This window comes from Sorex fumeus, unplaced genomic scaffold, assembly GCF_029834395.1.
Source record: "Sorex fumeus unplaced genomic scaffold, SorFum_2.1 ptg000047l, whole genome shotgun sequence".
Taxonomy (NCBI): domain Eukaryota; kingdom Metazoa; phylum Chordata; class Mammalia; order Eulipotyphla; family Soricidae; genus Sorex; species Sorex fumeus.
The window spans coordinates 49,005,512-49,026,071 of NW_026606104.1; the positions used below are offsets into that span (position 1 = coordinate 49,005,512).

Genomic DNA, 20,560 nt, shown 5'->3' on the forward strand with positions numbered 1-20,560 from the left:
TATAAAGCTGCAAAAAGATCTGTATTGCATTGGATCCTAACCAAAGATCAATAGAACCAGAAGAGAAAGTTTAGAAACAGACACAGGAATCCAGGAATTTAGTAAATGATGAAGGGGACTTTTCAAATTATTAGAGGAAAGGTTTCATTAATCCATAAAAGAGGGTCATACAAATGGTGAATTTGATTTAAAAAATCAGATCTCCATTTAACTCAATGTACCCATTGAAATATAGAAGGAAATATAAGGATTATTTATAAAACTTAGAAGTAGGAAAGAACTTAGCATTATGCCAAAATTAAGAGTTCTAGGGAAAATAATATTATTAGCCACAGAAATTAAAATATATATATATCTAAGCAAAAGTTAAATAGCCAGGAACAAATGGAGAAAAAAATAGTTGCACATTATTACAGCAAAATATATATTAACGCTTACATAATTAAGAACTACAATTCACTAAAATGATGATCACTCAGCATAGAGATACGGAAATTAAAAGACAACTGACAAAAGAGCTAAACAGTTGGTCCATAATGATGTGAGGAAACATACAATGTAATTAGAAAACAGTACTTTCATACCACAGAACTATCAAGTGGACAAGGGAAGCAGAGTGTAGAACTTTGCAGAATGTGGAGAACCCAGCAGGATGGGTAGAGAGGAACCATGTTTTCCAAAAGCAGGGAAGAGCTGCCAGTTCTGCATCTATGGATGATGAAGGTGGTAGGGACCCTGGGGAAACTGGGCAGCAACAAAAGCTTGTGGGTGAGCAGAGTCTCCAGGAGTGGTGAATGCAGGTTTGAATGAATGGGGTGATGAGGGAAAAAGGGGTACAAAGCGGACACAAAGATAGACATCCTGTCGAAGATATTCAAGAGAGTACCAGAGACAGCATAGAGAGGTGGGACTGATGAAAGATCTTTACTTTCAAGGAAAGGAAGATCTGAGAAAAATCTCAATGTTGATGGGAAGGACTTGTCCAGGGGGAATGTTTGGAGAGACACAAGGATGAGACCAGGAGGCATAAGGCTCTGGAGAAGATAAGAGGCGAGGGAGGACTCTAGAGACAAGTGTTTTTAAAAGCAGATTACAAGCCCCAAGTGGCTGGTCATGAGTGTGATGGGTCATGGGTCATGATGTGAAGGCTAAAAACAACACTCAAAGGAAGTGAATGATGATGACAATGACCCAAATGCTTTTCACTTTATGAGGGATGCTTTCAGGTTTCAGTGACATGGTGGTGGTGGTGGTGGTGGTGGTGGTGGTGATGGTGGTGGTGGTGGTGGTGGTGATGGTGGTGGTGTCTGTGTGTGTGTCTGTGTGTGTGTGTCTGTGTGTGGCCAGAGTTTGCATTTCTTACTGCAAGGCTAAAGTCTTGAGAAAGTTCCTGATGAAAAGACTAAATGGGAACTGCGATCTTTAGGGGAACTGTTCTTTGATGGAGAGGGGAATGAGATTTTCTGCAAGGGAAGTAGGAGGGTGAAGGCAAGAACAGAGACAGGACAGAGACAGTGCAGAGACTCTGCAACCTGGAAGCTGAGGGCATTTGTCTGAGGCAGGAGACAAGGTCACTTTCCCAGGTAAGGGGAGGGGAGAGGGAGTTTAAGGGTTTGAGCAGAGTGATGGACGCTTCAGCTAGCTTCTGTGGAGGAGGAGAACAGACGGGCTTGAGAAACACAGATGGATTGCCAGGCACTGTTGCAGGCCTGATTGAGATTGGAGACCAAGAATTTGTAGCAGCACCAATTTGCCTGGCTGGGTGATTTTCTCCAGCAGTGCTCACTCAAGCAGGAGGGCCCCAATCAGATTATTCTTGCATCACTGTGTGTCTCTGGACCAGTAAGCTGAGGCAGCTCTGCTGAGCTGGAAGCAGCAGCCTTCATAAACTCAATCTTGAATTTCTTTCACCCTTTCTGCTCAGCAACTCAGTGTGTATGCCATTTTTCACCAGAGTTCCTTAGCAAGATCTCTGGCACAGGAGTTTGGGAGGAAATCACATTTAACTTCACTGGCCCCAAGGAAATTGGCTAAGGTTCTCAAGGTCACATGCAGGTGAGTCACCTGCCAGAGCTCAATCTTGTCATTAACAAGATTGTCTTGATTCTTCCCCCTCTCGTGGTGGGGGTTCCTCCCACAGAGCACTCAGGGAACCTGGGAGCCCTTTCTAGCGATTTTTGGCCGATTGAGTCAGTGACTCAAGGTCAGGGCCTGAGACTCTGTGAAAAGTGAGTCTCCACAGTGTTGGGGTGGCCCAGCCTATTCCAGCAGTGCTTGGAAGCTTCCAGTTTCACACCTGTGATGCTCAGGGGACCATATGGTGATGAGATCAAACTGGGGTCAGCCACATGCCAAGGCGTGTGCCTTAGCCCCTGTACTTTCTCTCTCTTGCCTTAAGTCTTGGTTCTCTTTGAGCAGAATGCTGAGGATGCCTCTAGAAAGTTAGACATATGCCAAAGGAGCATGAGGTATAAATGCCTATTTCTGAAGCACACCAGATGTCCCCTCAAACTCAGTTGTGCTCCAGTTCTAGGTTGCTTCCTGTTGTTCAATCCCCATCTCTCAGGAAGACAAGATTTGTGTACTGGCTCCCTGAGTTAGATCAGCAGGGCATGCTGCATTTCTGAGGCACATTCATCCTGTCCTCCACCACACCCACACAGGCTGCCCACTTCTAGCCTGCTCAGAGTTATTTGAAAGCTTTCCTCTTCTGGCTTTTGCATTATCTTTTGGTAAAAATATGCGCCTATTTCACGGCCAGCTTCTGCTTTACACATTTAAACACATTTAAGGCACTCCACCTCCATACTAGCTCCTCCAGGAATGTTTCCAAGACAGACTTATGGACTGGAAAAGCCAACGGTTTTGGCAATGGCTATACTGAGTTTAAGGGTTGACGGAGCATCTATTGTGTGCCAAAAATGACTAGGTACGAGGTAACCAACGGAAGTTTACATGCTAAGAGATGACCATGAACATAGGACTGGGTGAGACAAAAAAGGAGCAGGGATCAGAGATAGCAGAGGAGGAGGCCTCTGAGACGTGGCCTGATGCTAAGGACCCAGATTTTCTAAGTAAAGGCTAAAGGAATCCTGAGCACAAAGACCCTGAGCTGGGGATGAGCCTGGTGTGTGGGGAACAGAAGGAAACTAATATGATGGAGTCAGGAGAACATGGTACCAGAGAGAGGCTGGCAGAGCTCTTCTAAACCTAAAGGAGTTAAAATTTTATCACAGCAAATATAACCAAATATGATAAAAATGGAAAGCCTAGCCTTCTTCCCCAAACCTGTTCTTCCAGATTCTAGGATCTGGATTGTGGTGGCATTACAGACAACTTTTCCTCACCATCACCTCACTATGGGTTCTCCTCTGACCTCTTCTTGATGCTCACTGAGTCCTCTGATAGGTCATTGTCTCCTAAAAACACCAGTGTCCTAGCATTCCTGCATACCTGCTTGGTAGGAAGCTGTCTGATGTACATTGCTACTCAGCTCCCGCTGGTACCTTAGACGCATGTCCAAAATTGAACTCTTTATCTATTTCCTTAAGCCTCCTTCCTTCCTTATCGCTGAATGATGACATGCAGTTGCCAAAGCAAAATACATTAACTCCTTCTGCCTTGCTCCCGTATCCAATCGGCAATTCACTTCTGTGCCTTGTATCTCTTCAATATCTCATACTTGTCACATCCTCATCATGCCCTTATTAAGGTGAGGCTTCAACTTAATAATCTACCACAATAGTCTACCTGGTTTCCCAGCTTTAAGTCTCCTTTTGAAGCCATGCTCCATACTGGCTCCAGAGTGAATTTTGTAAGCACACATACACAGGATGTTACAACTTAGGCTGCAACTCTGTAAAGACTTACTATTTCTCAGACAATAAAGACTCAATTGCTCAAAGTCCTTCAGAGACTTATGGCCTTTGCTATGTCACTTACTCCCCGGCCCCCGCCCCCCTGCCCCCCACCACATACACAATTGCACTCTAAATTCCAGATATATTAGAAGCCTTCCAGCCCTACAAATGTGCATGCCTACCCCAGTGTCCTTATCAAGATCTTTCTTCTGTCCAAAATGTTCTTTCCTCCTCCAGCAGTGTCCACCTGGAAAGCTCTGCAGAGCGTCCTTTTTATTAAGTAGGGTGGGTCCCTCATATGCCCATTTGCTCCTCCCAGCTGTGGCCATCGTGTCTGTACACCAGGCTCATGCCATTCAGGGCCTGCTCTGGTCTGTGCCCCTGACAATTTGTAGGTTGAAATTCTATTTCCCAAAGGACCTTTGGAAAGTCCTTAGATTAGGAGTCTGGAGTCCTCATGAATGGGATTGGTGGCTCCAGAATGAGTTCTAGCCCCCTTCTTCCTTGTAAGAATACACAGGGTCTATGGCTTGGAAGAGGACTCCGTACTTGCCCACTCTGATTTCTAACTTCCAGCCGCCAAAACTGTGAGCACATTTCTGAAGTTTATCAGTTGCCCTGTCTGCGTTGCTTATGTGGTTGGAAAGGATAAAGGCAATACCTGAGCCACTTGCATCATGATCCTACCAGCCCATGGGTCAGAGAATGAAACGCAGCACAATTCAGACTCTGCATGGTAAAGGGTTTTCCCCAGCAGAGATCTCCGACTTTCACCCTTTCAGCTTTTCCTATACAGATAAGACTCCTAATGATCACAATGAAATTAGGAAGTCAGTACTTCCAAAGGACTCTGTGCATCTCATGGGCCCTGGAGATCCCACAGTTCTGTCCTGTGGGAGTTAATACTCAGCAAATAACATATGCTTAGGGTCAGGAATCACAGATCATTTGCCAACCATATGTCTTCCCCTATAACCTCGCTTCTTTTAAAGGAGGAGTCTTACATTAAGAAAAGTGGCTTTTACTTGGGACTAGATTTACCCTCAGACACATTAAGTAAGTGCACATTCTCAGGAATGTCCAAGCAGTGAGTGACTTTTAGAATGTTTGGTGGCTTTCTGCTATTGCCTTGAGTTTTTGCTATCTGTCAAAAGAACAGACTGGCCTGGGTACACACCGGCCCTGGATACCAGAATGAGAACCTATGGAGAAGACCAGCAGAGCCCCGCAGCCACCCCTGCCCTGAAGCCCAAGTGGAATGTGAGGGAGAGGAGGATTTGTTGTGGCAAAGCTGTGAGATGTTTAGGCCATGAATGCCACAGTGGAAGTTGAGGAAAACACTTAGGAGGGGTACTGCATGAAAAGTATCATGTTAAGTGAAATGAGTCAGAAAGAGCGGGATAGACACAGAAAGATTGCATTAATCTGGGGAACATAAAGCAACAAAAAGGGAGACTAACACCCAGGAATGGCTGAGATTAGTACCAGGAATTTTGCTCCATGAATGGAAGGCCAGCCACATGTTCTAGGTGAAAAGGAAGTTCAGATAGAGAAGAGAGCACCAAATGAAGGGTGTTGTGAGGACCCTCCCAGGGTGGGAGAAGCATGCTAAAAGTAGTCTATAGACCAAACATGATTGCCACTCAATGCCTCTCTTGCAAAACACAGTACCCAAAAGAAGAGAGAGAGAACAAGGGGGAATACCCTGCCACAGAGGCAGGATGGGACGGGGGGGGGGGGGGGGATGGGAGGGATGCTGGGACCCGTGGTGATGGATGACGGACACTGGTGGAGGGATGGGCACTTGATCATTGTATAACTGAAACCCAAGCACAAAATTTGTAAGCCTATAACTGTACCTCATGGTGTTTCACTAATAAAAAAAGAAAAAAAATTAAAAAAAAAAAAAAACTTAGGAGGTGAGACACTTGTAAAGGCCGTGAAGTGGATGTGAAGGGAAGGCCTCTTCTTTTGGGCCTGGGAGGCAGAAAAGGCTCACGGAGAGGTAACAGAATGAAAGGCAGCACCGCTGATGATCACCAGAGGACAAAGATGTAAAACTCAGAATGTCTCCAGCAAATAGGGATGGATGGTCTCCCCGTCTGTGGTCCTTTTGCTTTCATTTGCAAAATTGGCCTCTGTCACCAGGGGTAGAACTAGCTGCCTACAGCTCTGTCCTGCACAATCTACCCCCTTCTGGCACTTGAATTCTAACCCAACTTCAGCAGTGGGGGGGTTGGCAATTGCCACATTCCTGTTTCTTTCTGCTGTTCTTTGCTGCCCCCAGAGGTTGGCAAAGGTCTTGGTGGAGACAGGGATTATCAGCTCAAAGTCACTTTCTGCACTATCCCTAGAAGATATCCTCTACCCAAATGGAGCCTGTGTTTCTGCCACACCTCCAGAATAGTGCCCTCCGAAGTGAGATGGGTGCTTCCCCAAGCCCCAGGACCTGCTTCACTGAGGCCAGAAACAGGGTTTCAGCTCCAAGTTTCTGAAAAGGAGCTGAGTCTGTGCACTGGGAGCCCAACATTTATCTTGGAAATAGACCACAAGGTCTTAGAGCCAAACGTAGCAAACCAAGGCATTGCCCCAAAGTTGGGGCAAATTTGAATCTTCCAGAAAATGTTGGACTTGGAAGTCATGATTTCACTAATTTGCTATATACTCTTTTTTTTTTTTTGAGGAGGGGGAGGGTTGAGGGGAATACTACCTTACTTCACTGAGTTGCAGGATCTACATATATAAACATTAAGCAACTACTTTTAGATCACACCTCAGCTGTGATGAGTCACTGTGATGAGTTTCCTAAGGTTCAGGCAACATGGGCCTGAGCAAGCAGGCAGAACGGGGATCCAGCTTGTGTTGGAAACCAGAGGTACTTCCCGGTTCTGCTGTGAAGGACTGTTTTCACACAGACTTCCGCTCAGTCCCTTGCCTGGTCTCCCCCATCACTGAGTGAGCAACAGAGACATCGACCACCCTCCTCTCAACCCTTCCCCCCCCCCGCCCCCCCCCAGCATAGCTCTCACAGCCCAACCAAGCCAGACTTCAGACCAGAAGATTTGCTTTCTGGTTCTTATGTCCTGCTTCTCAGTGAATGAGCAGATAATTGCAAATATGAAGGATTCTGACCGAATTCCTCACTGGCAGGAATGAGTGTTGGTTTGCTGAGTGGGATTTGGTGTGTCCTCTTTGGTGAGAAGACCAACTTCTGGGAGGAGATGTGCTCTGCCAGCTGCAAGTAGGTTGCTGGGGAGGAACAACTCTTGATCTGAGTGCTAATTACTTAGTGTTGTCAGTCTGGGCAGTTGTGCTGTGTGTGTATGTGTGTGTGTGTGTGTGTGTGTGTGTGTGTGTGTGTGTCTATGGGGGGAGTAAAGTCTTTCTTGCATGCCAAGCAAAGGCTACTCGATAGTGTTTTTCACTGCTGTGAGGCTCCACAGCTCCCCAACTCATCCACAAAGACCCCTGAGTGGTGCTCCAAGGGTTGTCTCGGATACGGCAGCAGGTCTATCAGTGGAAGGGATTTAGCTTCAGCTATTTTTCCGATCTGCTCAATCAGAGCCAGGAATTAGCTGGAGACACACATGGGGACAGGATGGAGCCCAAGGACTCAAGCTTTCCCATCAATTCAGGGATCTCAGGAAAGAATGCAGACTTTACCCCAACAGTGATAAAGTACTCCCGGAATTGCAGACTCAGGTCACGGGGCCTGAGGCCCTCTCAGTCTGTCCTCCCCACGAGTCACCAAAATCCATCATAAAACTTTGTCTTTCTGAGGACAAACTGTCCTTCTGAAGCTTTTGAGAAGCCTCTTCCTGACACGGTCTGCAACCAGCCAGGGCGGCTCCTGCTGCCTAAGCCCAGTAATGCTATTGTCCACCAGCTATGGATGATGGAAAGAACACTTTATGGCTGCTCTTTGGGACCAGAAGAAAACGTGTTTAGATTTCTCTCTGTGGGAATTTATAGTGATTCAAGGAATTCACAATTAGCTGGAGAGAGCTCCTCTCAAAACCATGGAGGAGCCTTTTTTTGACTCCTAGGGAAAGATGGGAATCACCTTGGAGGCCTAGGTAGACAGCCCCATTTCTGAGAGCACTGCTAGATTATCTCTGTACACAGGAACTGGAGGAAAGGATCATGCATGCAAGACCGGCTATGCAGAACTCACTTAGAAAGCCAAGGCCAGAGCCAGTGAGCAATGGAAGCCAGGGGGCCCAAGCACATGCAGGACGACAGGAGAGCAGCACTTTGCTCAGAGGCTCACAGAACTCCAAGGCCTGCCTCCCGAGCCAGGAGCTGTGAAAAGAGGCTCTGGGACTCAGGAGACTGTGTCAGACGTGGCACAGCAGAGAGACCAACAGGAAGTTGCTTGGCATCCACGAGACTGAGCATGTGACAGCAAGAAGAGAACCCGTGAGCTCTGGTGCCAGAGGTGAAAGCTGGAGTGAAAATCAGCAGATACGTGTCATTCCTTTCACCCTTGCATCAACTGGGGGCTCGGTTGGCTTAACTGGGAAGCTCGGCCAGTTCTACAGCTGGGGTCTCTGGATACCTTTGGACCAGCATCCTACTCTGAGAGTATGACGATGGCCTTTGGACTAAGTTATATCTGAAGATCAATTCTGGACAGAGTCCTGGACTGGAATGGTGGAAACTGTGCCCGCGTTAGAATTCTTCAAGAAGTCTTTTGAGGGGCTTCCTATTGGAATACATTATTCTTTCTCTCTATTGTGGTAGCACTTTGTGACCACATCTGTCACAGTGATTCAAAGACAGCTTTAGAGTAAACATTTGTGATGATTCCAGTAGAATAAGAACCCTTGGAAGGAGAACAAGAGTCATGTTAGAATCATCTCCTTACTCCCCAGTGCTGAGTGCAGGGCCAGGTTGGAGCAGCCAGCCCCTACACACACACACACACACACACACACACACACACACACACACTCCATATTCTTCTGCATTTAAAAGAAAGGCAGGATAGCCACCACACCACAAAGCCCTAAAGTTATGCACTGGACTGGACCTTGCACCCCGTTCCTCACCCCAACCTGAAGTCAACCTGAAAGCCTCCACCATCCTCACAGCAGCTGAATTACAGCAGCATCAGCCTGGCCACCCTCAAGGCAGTCACACGACTCCACCATGTGCATCACAGCCCTATTCCTCCAAGGCTGCCATCTTGTTTCGGACACAAAAACCTCAGGAATTACCCTCAACTCCACTTCAAGCAACTGGATCCCAGTATCGACTCCATAGATACGGTCTCACATTTAGATGACTGAAGGAGGCTTTAGAAGTCTAATTTCTTTTTTAGGGTTTTGGGGCTATACCCTGCTCTGTACTCAGGAATTACTCCTTGGCAGTGCTTAGGGGATGTTGGGGATCAAACCTGGGTTGGCTATGTGCAAAGCGAGTGCCCTATCTGCTGTATGAATGTTAATGTTGAATTTGGGTTTCTGGGGAAGAAGACGAGATTATATATATATATATATATATATATATATATATATATATATATCTTTTATTTCTTTTATTTTTTGCCACACTTGGCAGTGCTCTAGGCTTACTCCTGGCTCTGCACTCAGGAATCACACCTCGTGGTGCTCAGAGGTACATATGGGATGCCAAGGACTGAACCCAAGTTGGCTATATGCAAGGCAAACACCATACCTGCTGTATAATCCCTCTAGCTCCCAGGATTTTATATTTTAAATAACCTTTGAGGGAGTCCAAAGATGTGCTGCATTTGGGTCTATTTTAGACTAGTCAGTGACACCAAAAAGGCTTGCTTGAATTGGTGAGATAAAAGTATTTAGCTATTTAAAAATGAAAGGAGAATTGTGAGCCACAATGGCTGGTTGGAACAGTGTTAACTCTACTTCCTTGAATACTTTAGCAATGGGCAACCGCCTCTACAAGTCTTGCTCATACCCAGCCTTTGATTGAACCCTGTCAGGCAGGCCACAGATGTTTGCTTTTTGGGTTCAGCTTTTCCAATCAGCAGCTGTGCCACCTCACGACTATCATGGGGCAATATGTCCCCATCCCACCCCAGACACAAGTGGGGGAGGCTTGAGTGAGATTCCACAGCGTCAGTAGCTGGTAGGCTTGAGAGGAGCCACACATACCTGTGGGCCCACAGAATTTAAGAACTTCCTCACAGACCTCTGAGGAAGTCACAGTTCTCCCTAATACAGGGACTGGGATTCTGCTCAGGTTCCAGGTGCCAAACTTACTGCTCAAGGCAATGGCTCCTTATGTTTCTGGAGGTCCCTCTCTAGAGCAGGTACCCACCAGTTCTGCAAATCACTAGCCCCGGAGTTGACATGTTTTCAGTGCTCAGGTCCTTGAGGGTGGAGTAACAGAGGAGGGGCCCAGTAACTGCACATGCTGGTTTTCCATTTCCAGAAATTGGCCTGAAATACAAATTGGAACCAAAGCAATCCCCAGCTTCCCCGCTTCTCTCCCGAGCCCCCCTGTGGGTTAATGGGACCTCCGAGGAAGCCCAGAGAAATGAAGAGAAGCCACCTCAAGCAGAGGCAACTCACACTAGCTGGATAACAGCCCCTGCCCCTGATCAAAGCCGCCCCCAGGAGCATCATCTCCAACAGGGGCTGATGCTCTCGAACCTCAGCAGATCTAAGTTTTGGCCTCTGACACTTGAAAGTCTAAGGATGAAGCCGTGGAGCTAAGGATGGAGCTTTTTCAGGTCAAGAGAAAGGATGTCTCCTTGGCATGGAATATTTGGGATTCTATCTTTGAAGAGAACGCCAGGGTTTAGCCTTGGAGAGAAGGGAAACTGTTTCCTATCTGCAGAGGAGAGGGAGGCCGAGGTGACGGGGACGCAGAGAAAAGAAACAGCTGCTTAAAAAGAAAGATAGCAGGCCACGTGTGTGACCTACGGGAAGACATCCACGATGCGGTTATATTTAGAATAACACACCGACAAACAAAGAGAATGCTTCCGGACGGGAAGGCTTCATGTTATAAAAATGCCTATTTTTCTCAAGTTAATTTAGAGTTTAATCGGAGTGCACACACAAAATCCCAACAGGATTTTTTTTTCTCTAACAAAATGATTCTAAAATTAATCTTGAACAACAAACAGATGAGAATAACAATGAATATTTTGAAAGAGAAAATAATTAAGAGAGGAAAGGATAGTTTCCAGTTCTGCTAGATATTAGAACATAGTATAAAACAATTAAAATTATTTAGTACCGGTGCTCAGATAGAAATAGAGCAACAGAACAGTGTTGACTCAAGAAATAGACTTAACTATATTTGCGGATATAGTATGTGATAATACAATTCATTTTTCTGACATCAAAAAAGGGAAATGAATTACTTAATAAAGTGTGTCGGAAAACTGTGTAAAAGTTTGGACAATATTCTAATTCATCTAAATGAACTCCAGATGGATTAGCAAGTTATTTTTTTTTAAATCAAATTACTGACAAATAACCCAAAATAGAACAAACTGTTTCTCAGTTCTGCGGCAGAATGATAACTTTGTCAGCTTTGAAAAGAAATCACAAATATTGAGAGATTTGTCTATATAAAAAATGTAAAACAACACTACAATGCAAAACAGCAGAACACTATGAAAAGGAAAACAAGAGGTTGGGATACTCTGTCGATCAAATACCACAGAGAGTTTTGATTTGCAATCTTGAGGATGCACATTCCAGGTAGAAAGGAAGGCCCCGGTAGGATGCTGACATCCCCTCTCAGCACAGAGAGTCCTGACAGAGGGATAGCAGATGCCAGCCCTTCCACCTGGTCTCTGCTACACCAGACCCATGCTGAGACCAGTGGGGCTGGAGTCTGTCCAGTGTCCTGACCCTTCTTCATCCCTTTGCCCTAACAGGGCTGTGCCTCCAGCCTATAGGAACCCAGTCACGCCTCTCCAAACACTACCTTCCGGTCTCTGCCTCCCTTACTTCACTCACATACGTGTGGTAGCACCCAGTCTCTGTAGAAATGGTGCAAACCACATTTCCAGAAAGGCAGCACAGGTGTGTGCCTGGGAACAAGAACGGATGTGCATCTGTCTGGCAGCTCCCCTGGTACAGACCCAATCCTAAGGCATCTCTCAGATGTACAGCTCCAGTCCTGTGGGTCTCTCCTTTTCCCACAGGACTTCTCCTCTGGCCCTGTGTCCTTCTGCCTTTTAGGCCCAACAATAGTATGAGTGATGAGTTCAAGTCAAGACCGTGCTCTGCTGTTCAGCACCCACTCTGCTGCCTGCCACACTGCATGGTATCCACACTGCACGGTATTGAGAACCTTCACATGGGAGACCCCAAATGCCTCTGCACACCAGTGCTGCATCATGAAAGAACTACATTCCGAAATTTTGTGGGCTTTCATCTGTTTATTTCTTGTGGGTTTTTTTCAAGATGCTAAGGCTTGTACAAGGGCTACCCCCAGCCATGCTCAGATGGCCATGCAGGGTGGGAAATTGAACTTGGGCTCTGTGCATGCCAGGCTAGGGTTCTAGCACTTTGAGCTATTGCCCCAGCCCTGAAGAACTAAAAGAGCCATTTTGTGCTTCTTTTGAACCTTGTAAGAGCCCACTTTAATTTACATAATGACGTCTACCTTCACCTTAGAGTGAGCTCTTTGAGGTCAACGGCTGTGCCCAGTTCATCTCTGACTTTGCAGTACTTGTCATAACAATTGACACTTTGTAGAAGTTGACAAGGATGTGCTTCTGGGACATGTTCCACTCACATGTACTGTGTTAGCAATTTTTAAAAATACTTGAGGTTTGATGAAGCTGATCAAGGGTGTAAGCAATACATGTGATCTGCAGGAACAAACTCACAAAGTTTCTATTTAGGAAGGTGAATATAGACAAATATAAGGAAGATAGGGACCATGTTTCTGTATGGGAAGGGTACATAGTATATGAATCTTATTTTTAATCTTATAGCTTTTGTTATTGACATTATGAATCAGAAAAAAATATTTGGGGGGGAGGGAGCAATATAAGAATATTCTTCTGGAAACATGTTTATGCCCTTGCCCCAAAACCTCACAGCTGGAAATTTATTATAAGGAAATAATTCAAGAGAAATAAAGCCAGATGCATGGGAATTTTACAGACTTAGATAAAGTCATCGAAATAGTTATTGGCAAAATCATTGTCCATTTACTGGAAATAACATTCTATAGATGCTAAAAATAGTCATTGTGAAAGACATGTAGCAAGGAGGCAAGATACACACCACAATGTGAACTTTTAAAACAAAATGAGAGAGGTATGTTCATTTTAAGATCACATGAAGTCTGTGTGTACATGGTAAGAACATTAACAAGAAAGAATGACCAAGTCTGAAACTAAGTTTGGCATAAGGGAGTGAATTTATGAAAATTTCATTTATTCAACTATTCAATTAATTTAGTTTTCTATTATTAGAATATACCAGAAGTCTGAGTTGAGTACTGACTGGCCTTTGAGTTCCAGACACTTCTTGAAATAGCGACAGTACATTTTACAAAGCATGTAATAAAGAGATTCAAAGGTAAAGGTAAAGGTAAAGGCCCTCCCGTTGATCATCGATTTGCTCGAGCGGGCCCAGTAACGTCTCCATTGGAGACTTTGTTGTTACTGTGTCTGGCATATCGAATACTCTCGGTAGCTTGCCGGGCTCTCCGAGAGGGGCGGAGGAATCGACCCGTATTTTTATAGGTTTTTATAGGTTGATCATCGATTTGCTCGAGCGGGCCCAGTAACGTCTCCATTGGAGACTTTGTTGTTACTGTGTCTGGCATATCGAATACTCTCGGTAGCTTGCCGGGCTCTCCGAGAGGGGCGGAGGAATCAAACTCGGGTCGGCCATGTTGGCCGCTTGTAAGGCGCTTGTAAGGCGCTTGTAAGGCGCTTGTAAGGCGAACGCCCTACCCGCTGTGCTATCTCTCCAGCCCTTAAAGCCGCGGGGGTGTAGCTCAGTGGTAGAGCGCGTGCTTAGCATGCACGAGGCCCCGGGTTCAATCCCCGGCACCTCCATCTCCTGGATTCTGCAGGGAACTCCACTAAAGAGATTCAAAATCCCGCAAAAATCTAAGAACTACCCGAAGAATCTCTGGGGTATCCTGTTTATGCAGCTGACTTTGCATGTGGTTGGTGCTCAATAAATCAAAGATGGATTGAATAAATGAATAGGTAGGCAGAAGGAATCAGGAGAGGTAAAGATGAGGAAGATGCATGACATCCATGGACTAAAATTGACTAACAAAACTGGGACAGGCTCAACAAGGGTCATGGAGTTAGATTTCAGGGATTTGTCTAATCCTCGTCCATCCTTATTACTTCATGGTAGTAATTCAGACAATAGCTACCTCTGTCTTCTGACCTAATACTCTTTTGTCCTACAGCTTCTTTACCCTTCTTGCCATCAACTCTTGCATTTGGGAAATCTTGCACAGTGGAGGGAGGAGTGTGAGATGTGGGGTTGGAGGCTGAACTGTCAGTTTAGTTCAAATTCCAGCACATCACCTAATGGTTCTATCTTCTCTGTGCTAGTTTACCTTGTCTCCTTGGGCTTAGTTTACGTCTGTGAAATGAGAGAATAACTACTCCATAAAATTGTAGGGAAGGTTCACATTTTCCCAGAGACAGTAGACATTAATAGATATTGGCATCCTTTTCCCCACACTGCTTTCAACAATATAGGCTTTAATCAGAGCCTCTATTAAAATGAAAATACATAGATTCCTTCATAATTAGGATTCGACAAGACTAGATTCTACCGATCAGTAAGTCCTAATCTCAGATGATTTTCCTCTGGGGATATTTAGTTTATCCTGGAGTTCTGGGTTGTCACAAATGGCACTGTGTGTGCATGTATGTGTTTGTGTGTGCGCGCGCACTTACATGTATCTGCACTCACATACATACTATTAGCTTCTATAGAAGTCATAGATGACACTAAAACATCCTATAATGCAGTTACTCCAAACCCCAACAAAAAGAATTTTTTGATCCAAAACACCACCAAAGTTAAGACTGAGAGTCCTGATGACCCTCTGACAGAACCTGGTGCTGGGAGTGTCCGGGCTAGGGGTGTGATGTGGGAGGACTCAGAGAGAGGAGGATACAGGAGAAGGCCATTTGCTCTAGCGTTGTTGCATGGGATAGCCTCTTACATTCTCCATTCCCTCAAGGTCCAGCCTGTCCCACATCCTCTGTATATTTTCTCTGAGCACCCACTTTTCCTTCCTGGGGTCTCTCAAGGTTTGACTTGTGGTTTTAACTTACATCACATACCTCCCAGCGGGCCCCACTTCACATTTCACACCTACACACATGCATTAGGAGCTGAGCAATTAGGATTCACACCTTCTCCTGTTGGTTCTAAAATGGCGAAAGGAAAGCTTGAGGTCTGTACTGTCTTGGCATATCTCTGGTGGAGGCTGTTTTGAAAGTTCTTTGGAAAGTGGCTGCTAATGGACTGATAATTGGTTTCCTGGCTTTCTTATGAAGTGTGAAGTGTTCTGCTAGCCTGTCAACAAAGCATCAACTGTTGTGCAAACCACCATGAGAGTTATTTGTATCTTCCTTACCATTGTATCTCTTGTTGTGAAGGAGCAACTAGACATGATTGTATGTGGGAAAGACTTTTATTTTAAAGAAGAGGGTAAAACTGCAGAGCTTCTGGTTAGATGAATACATTGAACAGAGCTGGACAATCACACGAAGTTGAGGGTTTCCCAGGCAGAGACTGAATAGCTCTGAGTCCAATGTCCGGTAATTGGTACAGGTGGAAACTGGATAAATATTGTTGAATGGAGGGAAAGTGGTTGGACTTCCCACTGATTTTGAGCAGAGATCCCTGGAAATGTGAATTAACTGAGGAGGAAGGTAGAGAGTAAGAGGTAAGAAGCTGGCTCCATCTTTTCTTTTGAAGTGCTTTTCACTGTGAGAAACATCATCATCTTTTTAAAAACGTAGACAAAATAGGGCCATCTATTGGATGTTGAGGGCAGCTCCACAGAGAGGGCAGCTCAAAAACCAATGAAATGATTCTGCAATCTCTGCTTGCTACAGAAAATGTTCTGGAACATGAAGGGAAGAATGGCTTTGTGGATTCTCAATAGGGCAATTCCCTATAAGGAACTGTTTGGAAGAAAACGTTTCAAGACCAGACCATGCCCTGCTCTGTGATTTTTTTGGACAATTATTCTGCAAAACTTGAACTATGGAAATATTTCCACGATTGCCTTCTAAATCCTAAGGAGGAAAGAATAGCATCATTTGCTAAGTATTGCAGGCATATTTACTGTTAATCTATGTGGTAAAATTTAGGGCACTTCCCCTGGCTTTTGCTAGAGGTTTTGAAGGTACATATGTACACACACCAGTGTGCGTGTGCGCGTGTGTGCACGTGGGCACACACACACACACAATAACAGTATAACAGAGACCCTCTACACTACTTCATAGTTTTATAGACACTAGATATATTACCTCTTTTCTAGTGATCACATGCCATGATATATTTGATCAGGGGCCAGGAGCAGAGCACCAAAGTTAAACATCAGCCCTTCCAGTTTGACTTGCTCTGTCAATGACTCACTTTACAGTGGATTCCAAGCATCCACTGTAGCAAACACAAGAGTATCATTTTTACCTTTACCTTCTTGTCTATGGCACAGTTGTCCTGTCCTATAAATATGCTCACAGAGACTTTGAGATTGGGGAGCCCTGGCGGGGCGGGACCCTACTTAATCAATCAATCAATCAAGATCTCCAGAGAAGAGGCCCTTGGTCATGACTGGGAAGCTGAGTTGGCACTAAGAAACTGGTGTCCAGATATCTCGGTGTCCCTGAATTTCTCACCCTCCTTTTATGCTCACTGGACAGAGAGCTTGAAGGCACAGCTCAGGACACTGAGGTCCACTTGGGGCCCTAAGTAGAGAGTGGACAGATGGGAGTGTCGCAAAAGACAAACATTACCGTGTTTTGTGGTGCAAAGGCATGGGGCCAGCTGGTCCACTGTTAGGTGGGATCCTCTCTGACCCCCTCTGCACTGACAGCACCTCGGAAGCAGGAAATTCCTAGTTACAGGATACCAGGCCTTCTAGACTAGGGGGACGAAATGCCAACCTGGCCCAGGAGTGCTTGCTTCACACACCTCAGGCTCCTCTTCCTGATGTGACAGCAAAGGAGTCTAACTCCATACTGTCCAGCAGCTCTGTCCTCCTGCACTGGGTCACCAGGGCTCAATCACTCCCAAACTCCAAATGATTTGGTTGGTTTCTTGGAATAATACTTCAAGAACCTCTGCCCCAATGGAACGTATGAGAACAGTTTTTGAAAACTACTCCTAAGAGTCAAGGGTCACATAACTTCTTGGAGTACTGGATGCTCCCTCAATCCCTACCCCTGGAAGTATTATTCTCTACTCCCTCTCTCAGCTTCAGGGGCAGGGAATTGTGATCTGACCCTAAGTAGCTAGCCAGGGAAGGTCCCATCAATTCACTACCGCAGTGGCCTGACCTCTCCACTTCTTTATACCTTATTTGACTAGATGGATTAGAGAGATTCTGCCCATCTGTCATGGGATTCCCAGTCTGTGGCTTTAACTTCTTAGTCCCTTCCTCTAGCCCACCCTAGCAAAACACTGCCTGACCCACCTCCTCTTGCCTGCATTTGATGCCATCATTAGCCCCTTACTCCTGCCTGCTTCCATTGCTTGCTAGTCGCTAATCTTCTCCCCACCTTCTGGTATGCTTTATTTCCAGTGAGTTTGAAGGCTCACACAGCTGGGTTACTGTATTCTAATCACATTGGGCCCCAGAGGATGGTAGACTTCATGCAAGGGTCATTTGTTTAATGTGTATTTAAGAGTGATTTGATCTTTAAATCCCTGCAAGAATTTTTACACAAACTCACAAGTCATCAAAATTGCTTTGCCAAACCCAAGGGGATTTTTTTGTTTGTTTGTTAAAAAAATATAATCAGGGTTAAAGAAACAGTACCAGGTGAAAAGCACAGGCCTTGTGGGCAACTAAGCTAGGTTCGATCCATTGGCACCACACGGTGCCGTGAACACTGTCAGCTGTGGAACCTGGGCACAGCAAGGCCAAGCAGCTATGCAAACCTCAGTCCCTATTGATCCAGAATCACTGGGTAGGGTCTCTAGGTTTCTGGCCGCCCCCCTCCCCCACCAAAAAAATATGGTCACCATGAAACAAACCAACTCATACAAACTCTCAGTCATCTCTGATGTTCCAGATAGTTTCCAGGTTATTCTCTCCTCCCACCCTTGCCCCAAATCTAGCTGGCAGAATTTAGAGGCCCAAGAAACCCACAAATGAATCAGTGGGTCAGACAGTTTGCACTTTGCTGAAAGAAGCAGGTGAGAGAGAAGGAGATGGGGGTAGCAAAGACTGGGGAAAGAGGTGACAGCTTGGAGAACTAGACCCTTTGCTTTCTCAATGGTGAACAAGCCTGTTCCACCCTTTACTTCACCCAGCTCCCCTCACACTGGCCAATGCCATTGTAATTCAAGATGTGAAGTATTATTTGCGCCGGAAAGCATGATCACAACCATGCAAGAGGAAAGAAAGACCCTCCCTTGTTATCATCATAGAACAGAGCATTCAAAACCCTTTGTCAAGAGACCAACGATCCAAGGACATCTTTATCCCCAAGTCTTCCGAAATCCAAAGCAAGAGGAAGCAATTTGAGGAAACCTCTTATATCCTCGCAAGGCGCTGGTTTCCACAGTGCCCAGAAGTTGGCAGAGTGTACAGTCTTAGAGTTTTGCCAAAGCTTCTGCTCTGGCTTGTATATCTGGTGTCGCTTCGCATCAAGTGTTTAGAAGAAGTGTTAGGATCTGAGCTTGATGAACCATGTCCCGGGAGCTTATCAGCAGGCAGGGTAAGACGGCACTAATGAGGCCCCTGAATGTTAAGAACAAGCTATGTGACAGTTCACAAACTGCCAGGAACAAGGGCCCGGGACAGGAAGACATTGACCAAACCAACCAGAGTGATGCTGTTGTCACGAAGGCAAGCTTCCCAGGGCTGGGTCCCTGGGTTAGCTGGGAAATGGGCCCCCTGCATCTTGGTGGAGAGCCCGCAGCAGCCTCCTCCCCGCTCACTTACACACACAGCCTGGCTTCTTAGCCGACCACTGGTTATTCTTTTGGCACGTGATTGCCTTCTGCCCCACCAGCTCAAAGGCAGGTTGGCACTCAAACGTGAGTATGTCCCCGTGACGAAACCGGGAGCCTTCCCTCCGGCCGTAGGCAGGGATGCCAGGATCACCGCAACTGCCCTGCTCAATCTCTGGAAGACAGGGAGACAAAAAACAGAGACAAAGGTGACTCATATGCCTCTTGGAGCCAGAAGACCACAGCGTGTGTTCTGCTGCCCCCAGTCTGCGCCGGGGCTTGGAGGGACCCGGGGAGGACAGAAGTTAGTGAGAATTCCCACAGGTTCCGTGTGAACAAGGCAGCCTAGCAGGAGGGGGGCGTCTCTCAGCTCTCCATGCATATGTTCTAAGTGCTCAGATGATTTCATTCAGGGAAGGTGGGTTTACATTGTTTGTAGGAAACTTGCCCCAAGAGTCCTAAACCCTGAGTTCAGAGACTTTCTAGCAGACGAGATGCTGCATTATGATTACCAATATCACTTGTTAATTGGGGGAGGGAGGTAGGGGTCATGCTTGGTGGTACTTAGGGCTTACTCCTGGCTCTGCATTCAGGAATTCCTCCTGGTGGTACTCAGGGACCATATGGGGTGTCGGGGATCAAACTTAGGTAATGCCTTACCACTGTACTATCTCTCTGGCCCCAGCAACTTGCTAAACATTAAATACTGTCTTTTCCTGAGCACCAGAGGCAGACACAAAATGAGAAGCCAGCTGTGATAATACAGCAGGTAGCGCATTTGCCTTGCATGTGGCTTACCCAAGTCGGATGCCTGGTATCCCATATGGTTTCCCATGCACTGCCAAGAGTAATCCCTGAGCTCAGAGCCAGGAGGAAGCACTGAGCACTGCTGGGTGTGGCCCCCACAAAAAACAGAGAATCCAGACTGCCTTTCTCCGAAACCACAGCAGAAGTGACAATCACTCCTGGCAGCCTTTTGGGAGAGAATCACTTTTATGAAAATAGCTCTCTGGGAGGCAAAATGAAACAAAGTCTGCCCTGAGAGGGCATATGATTTGGGCTGTTGAGTCCGCTGTGAAGTGGGGATCCTGGACCCAGTGGGCTGCCCAGATGGCCGCTCCTCAGGGCTGTTAGCCAGGACCCAGGTGCTTTGAGAAAGGACACCTGACCTGGTCTTGAGGGTCCCTCCGAATACACCCACTTCCACCTGTCCTGTACTTGGTTTTATTAGAGATGATGCAGGGGCTGGATGGGAGAGGAAACAAAATGAGGGAGAAGCTGTTCCCAGTGAGGAAGGCACATAGGCATAAGGGACACAGAGGGAGGGGGACAGATATGGCAGATGGAGAGGTGAGTGCTGAGTCCAGCCGTGTGGGAGAGGAGGGCCTGGAGGAATCAGGGAATGTTCTGGACACTTTCCCAGCCTTGTCAGGCCAAAGATACCCTGTCTTTCCTGAGGACTGTGTGGCTGTCAGGAGCTGTGCACCTCAAGTCTGCAAACAGGTCCCTCGTGGGGCTATTGAGGCAGCAGATTTATTGCTCCTGGGTGGGTGGGTGGGGGTT

General features: G+C 46.2%; 1 protein-coding gene and 1 non-coding gene across 2 annotated transcripts in view; one reads left to right on the plus strand and one right to left on the minus strand.

Annotated features, from left to right (window-relative positions):
• Positions 1–20,560, minus strand: part of CSMD2 (CUB and Sushi multiple domains 2) — a 628,049-nt gene that overhangs the window by 243,831 nt on the left and 363,658 nt on the right. Inside the window, exon 13 of the mRNA XM_056122939.1 lies at positions 18,990–19,172. Coding sequence (XP_055978914.1) covers positions 18,990–19,172 — 183 coding nt within the window. The remainder of the gene's footprint in view (positions 1–18,989; positions 19,173–20,560) is intronic.
• Positions 13,813–13,884, plus strand: TRNAA-AGC (transfer RNA alanine (anticodon AGC)). Its single transcript has one exon. It is a non-coding gene; the product is annotated as a tRNA-Ala (tRNA).